This window comes from Heliangelus exortis, chromosome 2 (genome assembly GCF_036169615.1).
Source record: "Heliangelus exortis chromosome 2, bHelExo1.hap1, whole genome shotgun sequence".
NCBI lineage: Eukaryota > Metazoa > Chordata > Aves > Apodiformes > Trochilidae > Heliangelus > Heliangelus exortis.
In genome coordinates this window covers 40,607,219-40,626,606 of record NC_092423.1, presented here as the reverse complement: position 1 = coordinate 40,626,606, position 19,388 = coordinate 40,607,219, and the positions used below count along the sequence as shown (strand labels likewise).

General features: G+C 39.2%; 1 protein-coding gene across 1 annotated transcript in view; it reads right to left on the bottom strand.

Moving 5' to 3' along the window:
• Window positions 1-19,388, bottom strand: part of IGF2BP3 (insulin like growth factor 2 mRNA binding protein 3) — a 115,311-nt gene that overhangs the window by 37,297 nt on the left and 58,626 nt on the right. Inside the window, exons 4-5 of the mRNA XM_071735708.1 lie at window positions 6,877-6,928; window positions 6,720-6,783 (exon numbers count right to left, since the gene is read on the bottom strand). Coding sequence (XP_071591809.1) covers window positions 6,720-6,783; window positions 6,877-6,928 — 116 coding nt within the window. The remainder of the gene's footprint in view (window positions 1-6,719; window positions 6,784-6,876; window positions 6,929-19,388) is intronic.

Sequence of the window (19,388 nt, the reverse complement as noted above, 5' to 3'; positions counted from 1 at the left end):
AGGCATTTAAATGTTTCAAGTTCTCTTGGGCTTTTAGGCAAAGGAGAGCCCCTCCATTAAATATTGAAGAGGAATATGGCTGAGACGCACACAATGCACTCACACCATGATCCACCAACACTGCATAAGCACCTGGATGCTCAGTTCTCCCTCTGCCCAGCCCCTCTTCTGAACCAAGGTGGAGCAAAGTCTGCCAATCAGCCTGACATACCGGTTGTCTCCTATTCACACAACTGAAAGCACAACTTTAAACTGACAGATTCCTGGAGGGCTGCAAATTTTCTACTCACAAACAGAACAGAGTCACTACAATTAAAGATCCAGAAAACAGTATAAATAACTAAGCTACATGCAACACAGTGGTAAGCTAAGGGTATAAAATTAATGCTTTCCCCCAAGGAAGACTTCAATATTAGCTACAGAATTATTCAGGTTATCAGCAATAAGATATATTGATATCACCAAACCATGCATTGGTTTGTGGTAGTTTATAAATGCCAACCTTAATCTTGAATCAAAGTGTACTAAGGGATTTTGTTTAAAGATAAAATTTAAAATGCTCTAATAACCATATGCTCTGAAGCAAAGTCTCTGAAAATTAGACTTAATCCAGTCTCTGTTCATGCACATTTGCAGGTGGTTGCTGCCAGTTCACCAAATGCTACCGTCAGGAATACTTTAACTCCTGCCCCTGCTGCTGAGATAAAGGATGATGCTAGCCAACCAACTAAATTTTCAAGTATAGCCAGTGAAAAGTACAATTCATCTCCTTTGTGTCCCATTTGACAGTCTGGGTCTCAAGCAGCTGTTGAAATCAAGCAGCATCTTTGCAGATAAGTGGTGGGATGTGGGTACTGAGGATAACACACCCCTCATGTCCCGGGGGCTGAACCAACATCCTCAAAATATTCTGGTCAGACAGTAAAGAGCTTATGAGAAAACAAGTAATTCATAGCTTTGGAGCAGTGTTTAATAAAGGCTGGTAATAAATAAGGCCCAAGGCAATGCCACTGAACAACAAGGAAAGCAAAATATTGAATAACTGATCACTGCTCATTAAATACTTCTGTTCACCAAATGAGACAGTGGTCCCTTGGGAACCAGGCAGGAGCGTAATTGCTCCCCTATCAGAAGAGTCTCTTAAAGCATATGGCCAAAAATAAATAAATAAACCCTCCCCCCCAACCCACCACAAATAAAAAACCCAAGCAAACCAGCTGGATTAAAATTTGCTGAGTCTATTTCAAAGTTGACATTTCTTTTACTCCATGAGCATTTTATTACACAGGAAGCAGGACTAATACAACTTGCATTACTATGGATTTGTCTCTCAAGTTTTTGCTTCTGCATAGATTTCCAATGCTCAAAGAGTATTTATCTGTAGTCTTACTCCATGGACATCCTATCTAGGAGACGGGTCTGGGACTTTTTCTTTTTATGCCACCTGAACATACTAAGTTCTTGGTGGCTACAAATAACTGAAACCCCTATTTCTGGGCTGAGTTTTACTGAAATTAGCCAAAAAACTGAATTGCATCCAGGAAGGGAAACAGCACCAAACAGTGCAGTGTCACAAGCCCTGTTTCTCTTGGAAAACCTCAAGATACTGGAGAAATGAGCACCAACCATTTAATGAACGTGCTCTGGACTGACATCCATCCCAGCTCATTCCCTTCCACACATTCATTTGACAAGTTTAGACATTACATCTTTCCCAAAAAGCTTCCATCTCCTCTGGCTTTAAAACACCTTAAACCAGAACCCAGCACAAATACAAAAACATTAAATCAGGACATGAGACTTTACACTCTTCCTAAGAAATAGTAAGGGAGGAAAAGATCAGACTTTTTATTTGCAGCCAAGCTGCATACCTATCATGTTTTCACAACAAGTTTTATATGGCAACTATGAGCATGTATGTGTGTGTGTGTGTATATATATATATATGTATATATATATATACACATGTATATACATGTATATACACATATATATATATATATACATATATATATATATACACACACACCCTACTTTTCCTGGAAAAAAGGCTGGAATTCTTCTACTAAGAACAATGTATAAATTGTTAATGGTTCTATATAACTAAGTACCTTACAAGTATTCCTTGCAGTTGCTGTCAGGGGAGACATCCTCACTTCCTGGGAAAGCAAGTGACAGGTTCTTCACAGTACCAGTGGCAATGCATTTCAGAGTCAAAGCTATCATCACTATTGCAATCCACTAAATACATGTTAAACTCAGCTCCTTCTGTAAGCCATTGACTGACCATCTTGGAAAACCCAAGTCCAAACCACAGTAAAACCATATCTGTCTTTCCACTAAGACCTCTGCCTTCCCAAACAGGGCTGGGAGGCCCCTTCTATGACCCACAATTTGATAAAGTTTTTGCAGGTTACCTCTGCCAGGGGGCATTACTGGTACCTACTGAAGCAACCCACAAAATATCTTTTACACAAGGGTTAAACCCCCCTAGAGTAATATAATGAAGGCAAAGATGGAATAAAAAAGTAAACTCCCTCATTAAGAAGTGCCCTCAACGCCAAATCTTTATTACTTAGTGGAAATGGAAAATGTTTGTTTCACATACCAGTAAGAGCTGGTACACAGGAATCTCAGTGTAGTTCAGAATTTTCTTATAAATTCATTAAACAACTGCAGTGACTATGCTCTGCTAAGATGCACAGCAGCTTAGCTTAAATTCATGTTACACCTCAGAAGGCAATCTCTACATAAAAATGAAACATTTAAACAAAATTTTTATATTAGTCATCTGATTTTTTCCTATCAAAATGACATTTCACCACTGTCCTCTCATGAGCTCTTTATGAAAGGATGTTTGCCCAGCCTTCTAACTTCTGATGCTAGTGGAGGTTAAATAACCTTGATAAATGACTACAGTAAAAGCACCTAGTCTTGTGCTGAAAATCATTCATCCGTTGATAGCATGATGACACTAAGCACTAAATGGAGAACATATTTCACTCCCTCATACATCTTATACATACACCTTTCTTTTTTCCTCCCTGACCAGATACATTTGCATACTGAGAAGACAGGTATACATGGTAATTTTTCTTTGTCATAATGATGGCTTTTTTTTTTTTCATTAAACAAAAAATAGTTTCCAGTAGTATTTCTAAAAAGAAAAGCCAAGCAAAAAATAAATGTAAGCTTATAATAGACCTCTGAATTTTCAGTATTATCGTTCCTATGGCAACATTAGTGCTGACCCAGGATGGCATGTAAAAGTATTAGTCACATCAATTCTTATTCATTCAATAATACACATTGTGGGCACATATGCAGCTTTGTGCTTCCTTGAAAGGGTTAAACAGATTCTTTTTGCAAGTTTACCAATTAAAAGATGACCACTAGTGTCTCTGCACTCAAAGTAATATACCTACTTACCTCTGAAAAAACACAAATCCTCAGCCCTTTACATTGCAGGCTGTAGTTAAAATACACCATTGGTTATGAGACACAACCAGCACAAGCACCTCATACCTGAGCTAAAAAACAAACACCAAGCCCTATATGAAAATAATATACACCCAACTCCATAATATGTGAGGCCAACTTTGCACAAGACTTCCCTTCCAAAATCCTGGCTAGAGCTAAATCCCCTAGCATGCACTAAATGTGGAACAGTTCTGGGGAGGTGAAGAGGAGGTGATGCAACTTTTGATGGCAACAGCAACAGTTCAGATGGCATCACATTACAGGGACATGTTCAGCATGTCCTGCTGGTTGCAATCAGGAATCAATACCGGGAGAAGAGGACAAAAGAAGGTCCCAAGCTGCCTCAGGACCTACATGCAGCTGGTTGGGTTGTTCACACTGAACTGCAGGTTCCAGGCTCTTCCACACTTGCCCTCTCAATTCCTCTCTTCTGAGTATTCCATAACCCACTGTGGCACTCAGGAATTAGGTGTGCCACAGCAGTGTGCTTTGTAAGCCCCTCTCCAGTTTCTGGAAAGGATGGTGGCAGGGGCAGTTTCTGAGTTGGGACAGCTCCCTCCTCCTTTTCCTCCTCCTCTCAAGCACCTGCAGGAGAGGAGGGACAGGGTAACACAGATGCCCTGGAAGTCCCAGCCTTCTCACTACTCACAGCCTTGGAGAGCAGACAGTGGTTTTCCCAGGCTTGGGCACAACTTAGTGCTCGCTGTATACACCTCTCTGCAAACCTACTGGGCTTCTCATAAGCAACATGATCTGCTGCTCTGTCTCCCCTCCTCTGGCCACATCAAGACAAGGAATAGCATCTTAGGTTTGCTCCCAAGTCAGCCTCATGCCTGTACAGCTAGAGAAGAGGGGCATCACTGTCACAGATCAAAGCCAACAGACCTCCATTCCAACTGGGAGTCAGTAACTGAATGGCTCAGATTTTTGGGCACTGTGTGTTCTGTCCAAGACTTGCTTCTTAAAAGGACTATTGCATTCTTCACCAATTTCAGTTTCCAAGTTGATTTTGGATGCATCCCTGTACTGAATATGCCAGAACTGCAGTACCAACCTAGAGAAACCAAAGCTCTGTCACAATTAGACTCGCAACACAGGAGAAGACTCAGTTTCCCAGCTGGGTGGAACAAAAAGTTCTGTTCAGAACATCCTCCAAGCAACGCATACCACACTTGTTTAGAAAGGCTTATCAAAAAAATCTCCAGATTGCATTACAGCACCTGCACCACACAGCATTGCCAGTGCACACTCCCACTGGCACAGTGATGCCACACAGCCTATCCAGCAGAGAAGTAACTAACTTTGCATGTTTTGTCAGTCAGCCTTACTGTGCCTGTTGCAAAAAGACCCATTAGAGCTGTATGTGGTAGCAAAAAAAAAATTAAAGTCATTGCATTTGTTCTGAAAGTGATGTCTAAGAGCATCCTTTACCCTCAGCAGCTATATTTCAAAATGCAAAGCTTGTTATCAGCTGCTGCTTCTCAGCAACTCTAAACAGCTTCTGATAAAGTCAGTTCTTGTCACTCCTTGTACTGCACAGGCTGACCAACACTGCCTTTTATCAGCTATCAGCACTCATATACCACTCCCCCTCCACAGCCATTGCTGTCCACCACAACCAGGCCCAAGAAGCAAATCTGGAGTCACATCTGGGAAAACCATTTAATTGAAACTACAGAAAAGCCATACTCATAGAGGTCCTGTAGTGATTCTTCATTCCAATTATTCAGTTTTTCTAGAAAAACCTCTATTCAGACAGTACTTCTCTTAGAAGTTTCTAAGTGACTGCAAGATTCTGTCCTGAACCCAGGCAATCTGAGCTAACAAACAGCTCAGAAATACATAGCATGCTTCCTTCCATGGTATTTCTGGTACTTCCTTCTTACATTTTCAAAGGGGGAACTGGCACACGTAGCATTATTTTTTAAATGTTTTGCCGTAAGTTTCGGAAGCACTAAAAATGCAATATTTTTCTTAATTATTGTGCAACAGAATTAAAACCACAGGAACCTGAAGAACTTGTTGAATCATTCAGGTTAAGAAAAGTTAAATAATGAATTCAAGAAAAACATTTTTTCTTTCAGCTCCAGGGTACACAAGAGACACCACTGACACAAGTTTCCCATATTTGTTTAGAATACTCTAACAAGTAACCTAACACTTTGAAAGATTAAATGCATATGTGCATTCAAATTACACAGAAGTCATAATTACTTAATTATATGTACAAATATTATTTCATTTGTAATTTGGAATTAATGCATACCATAAGCATAATTCGGCATCTTAACCAGTGATTTTAGTTAGCCACAAGGTGGCAGAAATTTCAAAGTTAAAATAAAAAGATCATTGTAGGCTCTTTCCTGGATTTGAATTTGTTTCACCTGCTACAGCTAGACAGGGGCGGGGTGAGGGGGGATATGTTCATCTTTAAGCATTAAGAAATGCTAAAAGCAACTTTTTAAACCTGTGGTGGAAAAAATAAAAATCAAAAGAACATTATAATATATAAGTATGAACATTCAAAGGAGAAGGATATACACAACCACTAATTAAGTAAAGCATTACATATTAAAATGTTGTTCTCTAGATTAAAAGTTATCAATTACTGAAAATATAAGCAAACATAAAATGTGTCCTAAAGTTCAAAACATTTTTCAAAAGGTTCAAAAAGCCCAAATTAATTATTTTAGGTATTCAGATTATGATCTTGTGTGTTTCAAAGCAGCATTAATATGCTAATTATTATTATTATTAATGTCTAATAATTATCAATGTCTAATAAAAAAAATCATAAGAGAAAATCATGTCAAAATAACTGAAACCAATAGGAGAGGAGTGTAACTGACAATCAGAAGACAGACAAAAAAAACAGTAAAAGGACATCAAAGCTTTGTAAAACATGGCTAGAAAACATTAAGCAATAATTGTCTTCTTTCATTGGCTAATTAGTAACTTTCTGCCCTTTCCAGTCAAATAATTCTACCCAAATTTCCAATTTTTCAAAATTATTAGTTTATAGTAAATCAACATGCAGGAAAAGTTGATGATGAAACCCAGCAAATTGAGGTAAAGTACACAAGACTTGGCAAGGGAAAGAAAAAGAGACTTTTTTAAAAGATAATACTTACGTGATCGTTTTGTCAATCAGTTAATCAGGAGCCAAGTGGCATATAAAATCACAACATGAATTCCATAATTCAAGTTAGATAATAATAACAAGTAAATAAGTTACTTACTGTCTAGCCTGATCCTTATTGCCGTATGTTACATTTACAACAGCAGTCTCCGTGTCAGTGTTCACTAGAGAGGAAAATGCAATGAAAAAAAGGTTAAGTTCAATGTGCACTCACTTCCCACTACAAATTTAAAAGCAATTTGAGAGCAGAGCCGTACCTTGCTCACAGTTCTCCACTGTTCCATACTGAGCTAACAAACTATCCAGTACCTATCAAGAGGGAAAAGAAATGACAGATTTCAATTTCAAAACGAACTCACAAAACACAAAAACCTTTAAAGCCACTAAAATTTGTAGTTATTTTATCAGAACATATACTATTCAAGATCTGTACTCCAAGGAGGTAGAAATGTGTTTGAAATTTTTGAAACAAACACACATATTGCCTGTTTTTCTCATAACAAAAAAAATTTGCGTGTAAAACCTCGAAAACGTGAAAATACAGAACATAACTGTAAGAAGTCACACTGCACTGAAAGTCCCAGGCTTTGAAAATAAACCTTCAAGTCACCTATTCTCAGACTGGGCTATAAGCAGAGGCAGGACAAATTAAAGAAGAGCAGATCTGGAATAGAGTCTTTCCATGTAACCCAAGCACATCTATAACTTTGCAACACACTTTGCTTATGTTTTTTTTCCTCCCTGATACACACAAGCTGTACATTAAAATAACTTCTCTTGGAGTCTGTCTCCTTAGCAAAGTTAAGCAGAATAACCCACACACCCAAAGCTGCTCCACAATATTTTGAGTTTTCCCAAAAACCCATTCCACTCACAACATTTTGTATTATATGAAAATTGCAATTAATTTGGCCTTTGGTAGAAAACTAGAACGGTGCAGGAAAAAACATATTACAAGAAGCAAAAGAAATCTGAATGGAGTAGTTTTAGTCATCATAATTTTATTCTAGTCAAATGAAGGATGAAGAAGTGGCAAGAAACGATGAGACTTTAAGGAAGAAGTCATATTCCAGTTTAAAAAAAAAAAGCAAACAACAAAAACAAAACAAACAAACAAACCACCACAACAAAACAAAAATATTGAAATACACAGAGTTGTATCGCTTCTAAATATTCACAAGGTATATACTTTATTCCTGTCTGATAAGAAATAATGTTCCAGAAAACAGTGTGTCTCAGTAACTAGCACAGAACACAAGTATATCACTGTGATTTGTTTCATCCTGATGTTATGACTTAGGAGTTAAAATGACACTTGAAAAGTTCCAAATTTACACCAAGAAGTGAAAAAGGTAAACTTTTCAATCTTTTTGGCTACTGAAGTACCATTCTTCACTTCATGTAGTCTCTTAAGGAAAAATTTACCACTTGTCAAAGGAAGAACACAAGGAAGCAAGGACATAAGGAAAGCAGTAGGCATTAAAACACATCTGTGCAGCTTCTCATTTCAGTACACTTCCACATGCAACAAGCAACTAAAAGTGCACGACCCCTGGTCCCTAAAACATAAAATTCAGAGTCTAAATCCTCATGAGACTAAGAAATCAAACTAGTAATTTACCTTTGCATCATATACGTTTATGACAATGTAAAAAAATTTAAGACAAATTGCAGCTTATATGCCTGAACTTTATGATAGTTTACATCAGTATAAATTCTAATCTTTACCACCTATTAAAATTTAAATTGCATGTAGATATTTTCACAGGTAATATTTCAAAACTTTTACTTAAAAGGCATTACAGTGCTCAACATGTTTGAGCTATGCATTAATGCTTCTAGCTGCTCCCCATCCTTCTTGTATAAGATCTAGTAAGTTTCTGTTTCTGGTAAGTTTCTGTTTAGTTTTCCCAGTGAAGCTGTTAATTTTCCTCTCCTCCTCCAAGTAGAGATTAACCCGGTCTGAAAGTCTGCCTTTTCAGTAGCCTAAAAAATAATTTTCATGCCAGTCCTCGGATCTGACAATTTGAAGCTAAGGAAAAGTATGCTCTTAAATCAAAAGTCTGCTCTTGAAAGCAGAGATGCTCCAGGGGATCAAAAGGAAGATCCTTTTAAGACAATGATGACACAGATGAGGAGAGGTGGGAGGTGTTTCAGGTCTGCAGTGATGCCTCCACATAAGTCAGGAGGGTCTCCATATGAGATTAGAAGAAAATCTTCTTCACTGACAGCTTAAGTGGCAACTGTGCCTCCACTGAAAACAGCAAGTGAACAGGATCTCAGGTGGGTTTTTAAAACAAAAAAGCAAAAGCAAGTCCGTGGCTCAGAGACCCATTCCAAGATGTTCACTGGAGACAGGATATCAGAGTTCATTAGTCTGATAAAGCAATTTCTTTGTCCCTACATTATGTCAACACCCGTGCCATATTACACGGCAGAATGTGCTAATGTGAACTAACATCTTCAGTTCGTTATGAAAACTAAATTTTTTCATATCCACTTTACCCCAAAGCTGAATGACTTCAAAAATTAGAGTTTCATTTTTGTCCTTAAAGATATGGAAAGGAGCAAAGCTGAAATGCCAGAGGTACAAGACTTTACTCGACAAAAAATAACCAATATTTCCATATTAAATTTATATTCTGGACTAAGGATACCTTTACATTAAGACCTACATATTAAAGTCACAAGCTTCATCAAGAAAAGTGGTGATTTACCACTGAATCCACACTTCTTAAAGATACTACATTCTCTGTAAAACTACCACTTCAAATGGATTTCTGATCAGCCAAACACCTCTCAACACACTACCCTTGCATCTGCTCCAAGAAGCCTCCTCTGCCATGAATGATGAGGAGTAACCTAGAATGGCACATTCAGCATCCTGCTGATCTTTACCAGGAGTTCTCCACTTAGGCTGCTCCTTAATCCTCTTCTGAGCCATCTCAGTCAGAGATGGTGTCCATCTGGGCTTTAATCCCAGTGACTTGAGTTTCTGTGTTCTTGAGAGAGTTGCTTTATCAGCCAGATTTGTGAGAAGTTTCCTTAAAGGACTGGAGCTTTAACTGAAACAAGAAACAAATCTCTTGGGTCAAAGACACTTGCTCTCTGCAGCAGTAGCCTTAGATGACACCTGTATTTTCACCACCAGCCAGTGTCACCTTGCAAGATTTTAAATGTAATCAAAACCCCCAGGGTAGCCTTTTAACCAGGTTGCACTTAAAATGCACTGGTAAAAAAGTATCTGCGGAACTTGGTGTATGTGTGTGGGGGGGGGGGAAGCAAGTTTGGTAGTGGGAGAACTGATCCAGTTGGGAGAAGTCATTGCTATTGTATTCAAAGCCAGATCCTCTTATCGTTACTCACTTGCAAAACACAGAATTCTACTCCTCCTTGTGTTTTTTGCTTCCCATGTACTGGCTGCAACAGTCAGTTTCTATTCTCATCCTTCATTCATTCATATTTCTCTGGTCACTGCCTCTTCCCTCTCCCCAATTTTTTTCTCTCTGTCCCAAAGCCTCTAGTTCTGCTGTGAAACAAACATGTTTTGTTTAAGCTGCTCTTCCCTAACACTCTTCGTGCTCAGCCTTGTTGGGCAATTGGAACAAAATTCAAAGCTGAGTCGGTGGTGCAGCAGCAATTCTGATGAGCAGCTGAAAAGAAAACTTTATTTGTACAAATATTTAATCTAAGCTAGGAAAAAAAATCTTTCCTTTTCTTGAACTCTCCTTCTAGTAGTTGTCTAAATTGGGTCTCCTGCTCTTGTTATAGCACAGATGTCTCTCTCACAAAAAGCTGCAGTCTTATACTGTGAACTTCCATTCATCAGACTCTAAAAGCCAATTCTGACTTAATTATAAACAGCATTACCCTACACCAAGCCCCACAAATCGGGACTGCTTTACAAGGAAAAAAGAAACACCAGAGCAGAGAGCACAAAGTGCACATTAACATATCCTGGTTCTCATGCAGATTTCACAGGTTTAGAAGTAGGATCTTTGAACCAACCAGAGCAGTTGTTTTCTACACTTTCAGACCAAACTATTTCAGACACATCATCTTATGGCTCTGCAGGATTTCTGCCTTGTGCCATAAGCAAATTAGTCTCAAGACATGTGGCCCATAAGCACAGTTATCACTATAGTTTCTCACAGACACACACTTAGCAATGGAACTTCTACAGTTGTGCTGTAGAACCCTAAACTATTTCTTCCAATCATGTAAAGCAAATCCATTAGGTCACCGCATCCTTCCTTCCATGACTCCTGTCATGTTGATGGGGAGTTAAAAGCAGACAACATAACCAAATTCACAAAGAGTGGAAGCAGAGAGAGAGATGAGGGTCATACAGTAAAAGACCACATAGCAATTTTTGGCTGCCAAGACTTAGTTCTGGGTGATTTAACAAAAAAAGAGGGGGAGACAAATTCAGGCAAAAATATCAGGAAACAGAAGTTGTTGGTGCAAGTGGCTTTTTAAATTAAAAGAGGAGAGGTGGAGTGAAAGAAAACAAGAAAAAACAGTTAAGGAAAGCAGAAGGCAGGGATGCAGAGCAATACTGATATCACTCTACATACCAAGACTAGCTGAATCACTAATGCCATCTGCACATTCCAAGTACTCTTTTGGAATATCTAATATATATAACAAAATATATAAAATGTAATTTTTTATTACTTACATTAATGTAGCACAACTAGCCTGCCATCCCTACTAAGTCCTGGTGCAGTGTGAGCAGAGCTGGCATTTTATCACTTCTTTGTGTGAAACAGGACCTTGGCAGAGCCACTGTTGCTCTCACAGCCTGAGTAGCTGCCAGTGACTGAAAATGGCCAAAAGATTCTTTAAAGTGCCTTCAGTTTGGCTTAATCTTTTAACTGGTAAAAAATGCATACCCAAAAAGGGGCCTGGCTAGCATGGCTTTAGAAGGAAAATTAAATATGAGGATCCCCCTAACAAATCCCTAAGGAAGCAGTCATGTTTGAAAGATGGAATTGGCTAACACTGCATCACCTCCGTGGAGGCCGTGGTGGACGGGTGAGCTTGGTGCCAGCTGGCCTGGCACATATCCCATCCCAGGCAGCCTATCCAGACCACCAATGCCAGCTAGAGCCTAAAGCACAGCAACTTCAAGATGATCACAGTATGTAGGCCCCGTGTAATGGCAGAGCAGCACCCAAAGCAGCACATGGTCTGCTGGGACAAAGTTGTTTCTCCAAAACCTAATGAGGGATTTGAGTAGGTAACTTCAGTACGCAATGGTTCGACACATTGCAACATGTGGTGATGGTGTTTTTCATCTTCTAGACCCTCCAATACCCAGTTTACTGCCTCATGAAACCATGACCATAGCCTGGAAGAATCAGAAAAATAAGTCTGGAAGCTGCTGAAGTCATTGTTTGCACACACCAGAAAGGCAGCGCCTGAAAACAATAACTCTGGCTTATTTACCACATCCCATACAAACCCTGGAGTGAATTCTTCTCCTGGGAACTTACAGTTGTATCCAAATGTTCAAAACTATTAGCAAGTTTACCCCATAATACAATTCTGTTTAGGTGGTATTACCAGGGTTTAAAGAATGTAAAGCTGAACCACAGAAACCAAAGCCAAAATTGTCAAAGGAACTACTAATTGAGTGACCAATTTGGACACCAAGGGCATGATTTTCCACAGCACTCAGCACGTCTGCATGTTCAAAGTGCAGCTTCAAAGCCACTTTCTGAAGCAAGGAGAACACAGTGATTCTGCAAGACCTGAGGCTTGTCACAACTGGAACAGAAGACCAGACACACGTGGCAACTCATGGCAACTTCTGATTAAATAATTTGCCCAGCACCGGAGACCAGAGTGTGCAGAATCTGTGACATTCAATTCCCTTAACCAAAAGGGTTTGTCCTCCTGAAAGTCCTTGACTTGCTGCAAAATGGAGTGTATGGTGAGTAACTGGGGCACAACTCTTACAAAAAAGTCAATTTCAGTGCACACTCTGGACTTGTTAATGTCAGCAGAGCCAGCTTGAGCCCAGGCTCCCTTCCTCTAGTTCTAAGAGCAAACACTAGGACTCTATCATATTCTCACTATGGAACACGTGAAATACTCAGTTAAAAAAGCAAGGAGGTAAGGTGATGTGGATTATTTCAACTTCAGTGTTTCAAATTAAGAGACATAAAGCAACTGAAAACAGGTCTCAGGTAGAGCATCACATTCAGCCATGACTACAACTATTGTAACCAACCCCATATACCACAGGTATTTCTAAGAATTTCCAGATAATACTGCTGGAGCATTTAAATTTTTATATGCACTCAGACACACCTATATTTATAAAATAAAGTGATGGAAAGAGAGAGGACTAAATGTTTTAAAACCACCCTGGTATTCAAGAAAAACACTGAAATGGACCTGCCTTAAATCTCTGAAATCCAAACTCATGTAAAGTATAATTAGCATAATTTATAGATGGAAGAAAGTTAGCTTCTAAAGAAAAAAATGAATACTACAACAAGCATAAGCAACATGGTCAGATGAAGATCAGCATCCGAACTCCCTCTGCTCCCCCCCTCCTTTTTAAAATAAGAATTCATACAGTGGTAAAATTCACAAAGTGTTCTAATAAAGCTCTGAAAACAGAAGAAATTGCAAAAGAAATTTTTGGGCTACGAAGTTAGCCCTGGTACTGAATGAAGCAGGCAAAATTTCTTGTGTGCTTTCTTGCTCCCACATTACACCCTAAGCTGGAAATAGTCTCCTGAATGTGTGACAGATTAGTATGCATTACACTAAGGAGGAATGGGATGAAGAAAAAAAAAAAAAAAATTGAAAAAAAATCATAGTATCAAGGCTTACAAACGGCATTAAGTAGTCTCCAAGGTTTAAAACAGTACTTGAGAAATGTTTAGAGAAATCCAAAAAAAAAAAAAGCCCAAACCCTGACTTATTAGATGCATGGGTGGCCTCCTTTACAAAGAGATTAAAGGGAGCAAGATAATTCAGTTTGGAAAGGAGAGAGAGGGAATATGATACAGGTATTATGAAATAACGAATCATGTAGAGATGGCCAAATTGGCAGCTTCTATTCACCCTTCATCTAAATTAAATTAAAAGTTTGAAAACAGAGAAATAATATTTATGCAACATTATCTGAATGCAATTAAGCACCACAGAGTATCTGCTACAACGCTTCATTAACCTCCCCTCTCCTCAGACTAAAGGTGTAACTTCCAGAGCAGTTCCAGTCATCAGAGTTTACGAACCAGGTTAGCACACGCTCCCCCAAATACTCCTCACCCTGTACCCACCCTGATTTCCCAAAAATTAAATAGCATCGTCACGCAGATCGGTCCTTAAGGGCAACAAGCTGCAGTTTTACACAGCTAATCCTTGTTTCCCAGGATCTCCTCGTGGGCACTGCTGGGGCCCCCTCCTCCCCAGGCAGCCAGGCTACCAGGACATTTCTGTGGCTCGGCTCGGCGTGGGGGGGGATTGCGTGCCGGGCTGGCAGATGGGTGTTGTGAAACGGAGTGGGAAGCAGCAGCAACACCAGCTCATGCTCCTCTCTGCCTTCTCCCTCTCATCGAGGCAGCCAGTTTAAGTGGAAACACTCTCCACTGCTTCTGCGATCTCATTTGTAGTTTGCCAAAGGGAAGGAAAAAAAAAAAAAAAAAGCTATAAAAGCATTACTATCCAGTGAGGATCCATTGCCCAACTTTGGTTAAACGATAGACTAACACAAAAGCGAGGGAGCCAGCAAATTTTGAAAGACTTTTTGGAAAACACCCTGGGATAAAGGATGAATTTTCTGCTTTAATCACAGCACTATACTGAAATATAACCAATGCTTTATTGGCAGTTTTGACAACTTCCCGTGGAGGCAACCAGCACTGGTCTCTGTCAGGAAGATTGCTGCTCAGTCCCACAGAGCAAACTGCAAAGTTCTGCTCGGTGCCATGAAAACCAGAAAGGAAACAGTTATGTTTCTCATTTCTCCATCAACCTTTCAGTCCTCCCAATTTCATTAGCTCCATATCATTACAGGAAATGTGGTTTTTTTAATTGGAAGATTTATCAGGGAGAAATGTGTTTTTCCTATACACTTTAGTCATTTCTCTGTGTGTGTGCAAATGTCTGTGTGAAAAAGGCACTTTTGAAAGCTATTTTCTATAGCTAATAGAAAGACTTGATACTATTTCATTACTGCTCTACAAGGCTGGTGATAGTGAGATATTTTTAGTTTCAGCATAATAATAGTTCATTCACTTAAAAAGATGCCCCCTGAATAGTTGGAAACCTGTAACTATAAATACATCTGCCAGACTAAAAGTCAGTTTTTGAATCATCTTTTAGAACTGGTCAGCAATTACAAGTTTCAAGAAACACCTCAACAAAAGCACAGGAATAATTTAATGAAGGGGCCACATGTATGAAAAATACAACTCCTAGAACAAGTATGTTGGTGTGTTGTAGAAATAGAGTCAAGTCTGTGCTTGGTATCAGGGAAACCTTTGCTGGGAAGATTGTCCCATATTCTGTCATTAAGCATTTCCTCTAGAATCTGTTTACCTGAAAAGCAACAGAGAGAACCACAGAGGAAAATTCTGTAAAATAGATTCAGTTCACAGATGAGTGCAGATAAACTACATTAGAATTCATATGGAGATCACATCTGAGATGTTACCTGTATTGTGCATGAGATTCAGGATGACAGGCTTTCAGGAAAAAGATATGTCCTTAACAACCACTTCATGAATATCTTAGATCTCATTATAACCAGGGAAAACTATAAAAAGATTGAGGCATTTTATTTAATTTATAAATTCAATACCATTTAATATTTACAAGATTCTTCTTCCCCCTTTTCTAAACTGGTCATCCATAAGGGCTGGAGATCAGATGCTCCTTGAGGTCCCTTCCAACCTGACATTCTGTGATATACCATGCCTTTGGCTTCCCAGCAGTCCTACACCACAGGACAGTCCTGCAGCTGACCAGACATCTGAGAGAAGGTTTGGTTTCTAAACAAGAAGTCTCAAGTACAAGGGACTACTGAAGGGAGGGACTTGTTATCTGCATTTACAGAGGCTTACAGACACATGGGCTGAGCTGGTAGATATTCTCATACAAAACTTTCCTTTTAGCTTCCATTTTGCTGGCATGGCAAAACTCCTGTACCTGAATGCAGATTGTCAGCATCAATCTCATAGCACACGGGGCAGCTCAGACACCGGAGCAGTTGCAACACCCACACCTCAAATTGCTAAAGTCACAAGTTTATCTCATAACCTACCTCTTCTGTTTTGAATGGCTATTTTCAGGGAAAGGGGAGGAAATGGGATAACCACACCTAGTCCCTGCTGAGGACACTGAAAAAAGTAGAGGAGGTTGGAGGGGGACTCAAGAATCAAAGCCTGGGGTCAGACAAAAATACAAGTTTATATAAACTTGATAGGAAGGAGAGATCTCGGCAGCACTAGAACACCACCTTCAAGTAGCTGAACTACTTTGAGTTGTCAGATAAAATCTACAGTAAAGGTCTCTACAGTGCAAACAGAGATGAGAGCTTTGCAAACAACAACAACAATTAAGTGTTGTCAAAGCCCTTAAATTGCAGAAACAAATCTTGGAGCACAAAGGAATCAGAATTTGAGTGTCAAAAGCTTCTGTGAAAAAATGCATTATCTAGCAGCTACCTAATAATTCAGACAGTCATCAGAATAAAAGTATACATATTTTTAAAACTCAAAAGCAACTAACTAAAAAACCCTAAAAATTAGATAGTATCTATTATCATTATGTTGTGTTAAATACATATTTATTAAGAAGAGAGTTTCAAGTCTAGCTTAAAGTATCCCAGCATCATCTTCTGGTCAACTGAGGTCAACTCATGCATTAATCTGAAAGCTAAGGTTTAAAAGGATGTTTGCCAAAACAGAAATGACAAACTTTTGAATGGGATTATCTAAACTAGAAATTAAGATTGCAAGAGATGAATTATGCTAATACCATTTGACCTATGTATACCAAATCGAAACAATTCAGAGTGTGAATGCTGAGTGTTAGCTGACAGCTTGCAGACTATAAATTACTTTTAAGTGTTAATTTTGAAAGAGCAATCAAATGACAAGTAAGAGGACTGAAACAATTCAAGGAGAATGGCCACAGTTAAGTAAGTTAACTACACCCAAGGTGGTTCAAGAGGGATCTCTGCTTTCATCTACTTGCATTCCAGAGCCTCCTAAAGAAAGAGGTGGAAAAGTTTTCCATTCTCAGCCTGGCAAGGTATGTTCAGTCACCAGCAAGGTCTCCATCCCCAAAGCTTATTGCACAGCCTCACTGTTAAGGAAGTTAGAATGTTTTCCCTTCTTACAAAGGCAAAACGAGATGCAATCATGAAGGAGGCACGTTTACACCATTCCACTAAATTTGCAGTAATTAATACTCATTAATAATAATTTGTCACATAGACCTGAAAAATGACATACCTTTATTTCTCACAAGCACTGGAATTCACGGAGGAAAGAAGAACTATCAACTAACATGGATAATACATGGTTTGGGCTAATTTTTTTCTTAATTCCAAGAGACTTAATTGCCTGGAACACAGTTAAATCACCTGCTATTCCTCAGGCCTACTTTATTAAAAGCTCAAGAAATCAAATAAGATGCAGCAAAGGTCTTCTCTATACTTCCTGGTTGCAGTGACTCAACAGGGAAGTTTAGACCAAAGTTTCTGCCTTATATTATATAGTCAAGTTTTCAGTTCAACTAAAGGATCACCTCTCCCCCAGACATCAGACTTGAGCAGGTAAAAAAGCCATTAAAGCCATCCTTTGCAGAAGTAACCCTTGTACAAGCATCTTAATTTGGTAAGACCAGGGGCTAAACTGATGCACTTTGTTCTGAAGAGAAAAAAAACCAATAAAACACCACACCAAAGAAACTAAAAAAAACCTAGAAAAAACAAACAAACCGCAAAACAAAACAAAAAACCCAAAAACCAAAACCAACCACAAAACACACCACAGAGGAAGCTACCCAACAAAAGAATCACACCTGGGGTTTTTTTCAGAAACCTGGACACTCAATTTCAACACAACTTCTTATGCTCTGAAACGGGCACTGCAAGTGCTGGGATAAGCGCCTCCAGTCCTGTTTCATTGCTGCTCTATAAGGAACTCCACAAGCTATCCTCCACTAAAAGTCATTTAACTCTGTACAGCAATATTCCCCTCAACACTATTCAAAAACATCTTTAGTAGTAATGAATTAAATGTAAAGGTAAACAATACTGCAGGACATAAGAATTTGTATGCCATTTACCAGTTTCACATTTACTACACAATAAGATAGCTCCTCTTGTCAAAACAACTTGTTCTCCATAAAGAGCTTAAAATTTAAATTTTTTGACATTTAAAAAGCCAACACTGTTTAAAATAAGGGAAGTGGGAGTGTAAATCCCCAGTATACGCCTATATGAATGTACACTTCATTCTGATTTTCACTGATTCACCGCAAAATACTCAGCCCAACAGAAGGGGAACTAGATTTTTAGGCACAGAGGGAAAGAGTACTTCAGTGCTTTGCTATTGACATGGGGAAAAAAAGAGGAGGCGGTGTGAGAGGAACTAAAATTTCGGCTATTTGCCTGCTGAATATTTAGAGAGCCACAGCTCTTAAATCCCTGCTCATGGCAGCTGGATGCAGATGAAATGTGCTATTCAGAGCTGAGCATTGCAAGAAAATGCAGAGAACAGTAGCAGGGGACTGCTAGAAAATGGGAAAATTTGATTTCAAACCATTAGCAGTGCATACCTCTTGCATTAATTAAGCAGTGGCTGTGTGTAAGGAAAGCAGACACAAATCAGGGTTGCTCCTGCCTCAGTGAGGTTGTAAGGTGTAGGCAATAGGTGTAATATCTACTCAGGGAAAGCCAGGGCAGGGTGATGAGGGTGAAGACTAAGGTGGAAGCATCCAGGATGTATTTCACAGAGAACTGGATGTACATGGTGTAGGAAAGGATACTGACCAGATACTGTGGGACAGTACAGACAAGGGACCAGATAGGAAGATCAAGATCCCAGGTAAGTGACCACACAAGAGCAACTTCTGGGTGAAAGGAAATATAGAATGAATGTAAATGAGAGGGATGGCAACTAGCAGTAGCAGAAGCCTCAGAAATGAGTACATATTCTTTTAATAACCACATACCATCACACACATACCCCCCAGTACTAAGTTTCAGACGTATGGAAACAGCTCATATGTAGAAAGCAGCCACATGCAGGAAGCCTTGAAGTCAGAAAGCATAAGACACAAAACACTGATGTTATGATACTCAGGAGAAAAAGAAAAAAAAAAAAAAAAAGCCTTCTACAACAAAGACTGGTAGAGCTGTGCTTAGCAGAGAGATACTCCAAGATGTTCTTCAGACAAGAGCTGACTGAATGAAAATGGGCTCCTTGCACACGATCTACTGTAAAGGTAGGTTCTTAAATTATGAGTAATGAACAAGACACATACAGCACAGCGTCCCAGAGGGGAAGAGAAACATTTAAAATGCAAAGAAAACAAACAGGGAAACCCAAACCACCCTCTCCTTCTCTTGAAGCTAGAAGCAAGCATCCCAATGAGCAATGAGAATGTCTCAATAGCTCTGAGATAAAACATGGACACTGAATGTGAAGAACAGGCATTGACACCAGCACAGCTCCTGGAAGCACTACAAGCAGCACCTTTCTGCAGACTTACTGCTCCCAACTGAAAGGCAGGA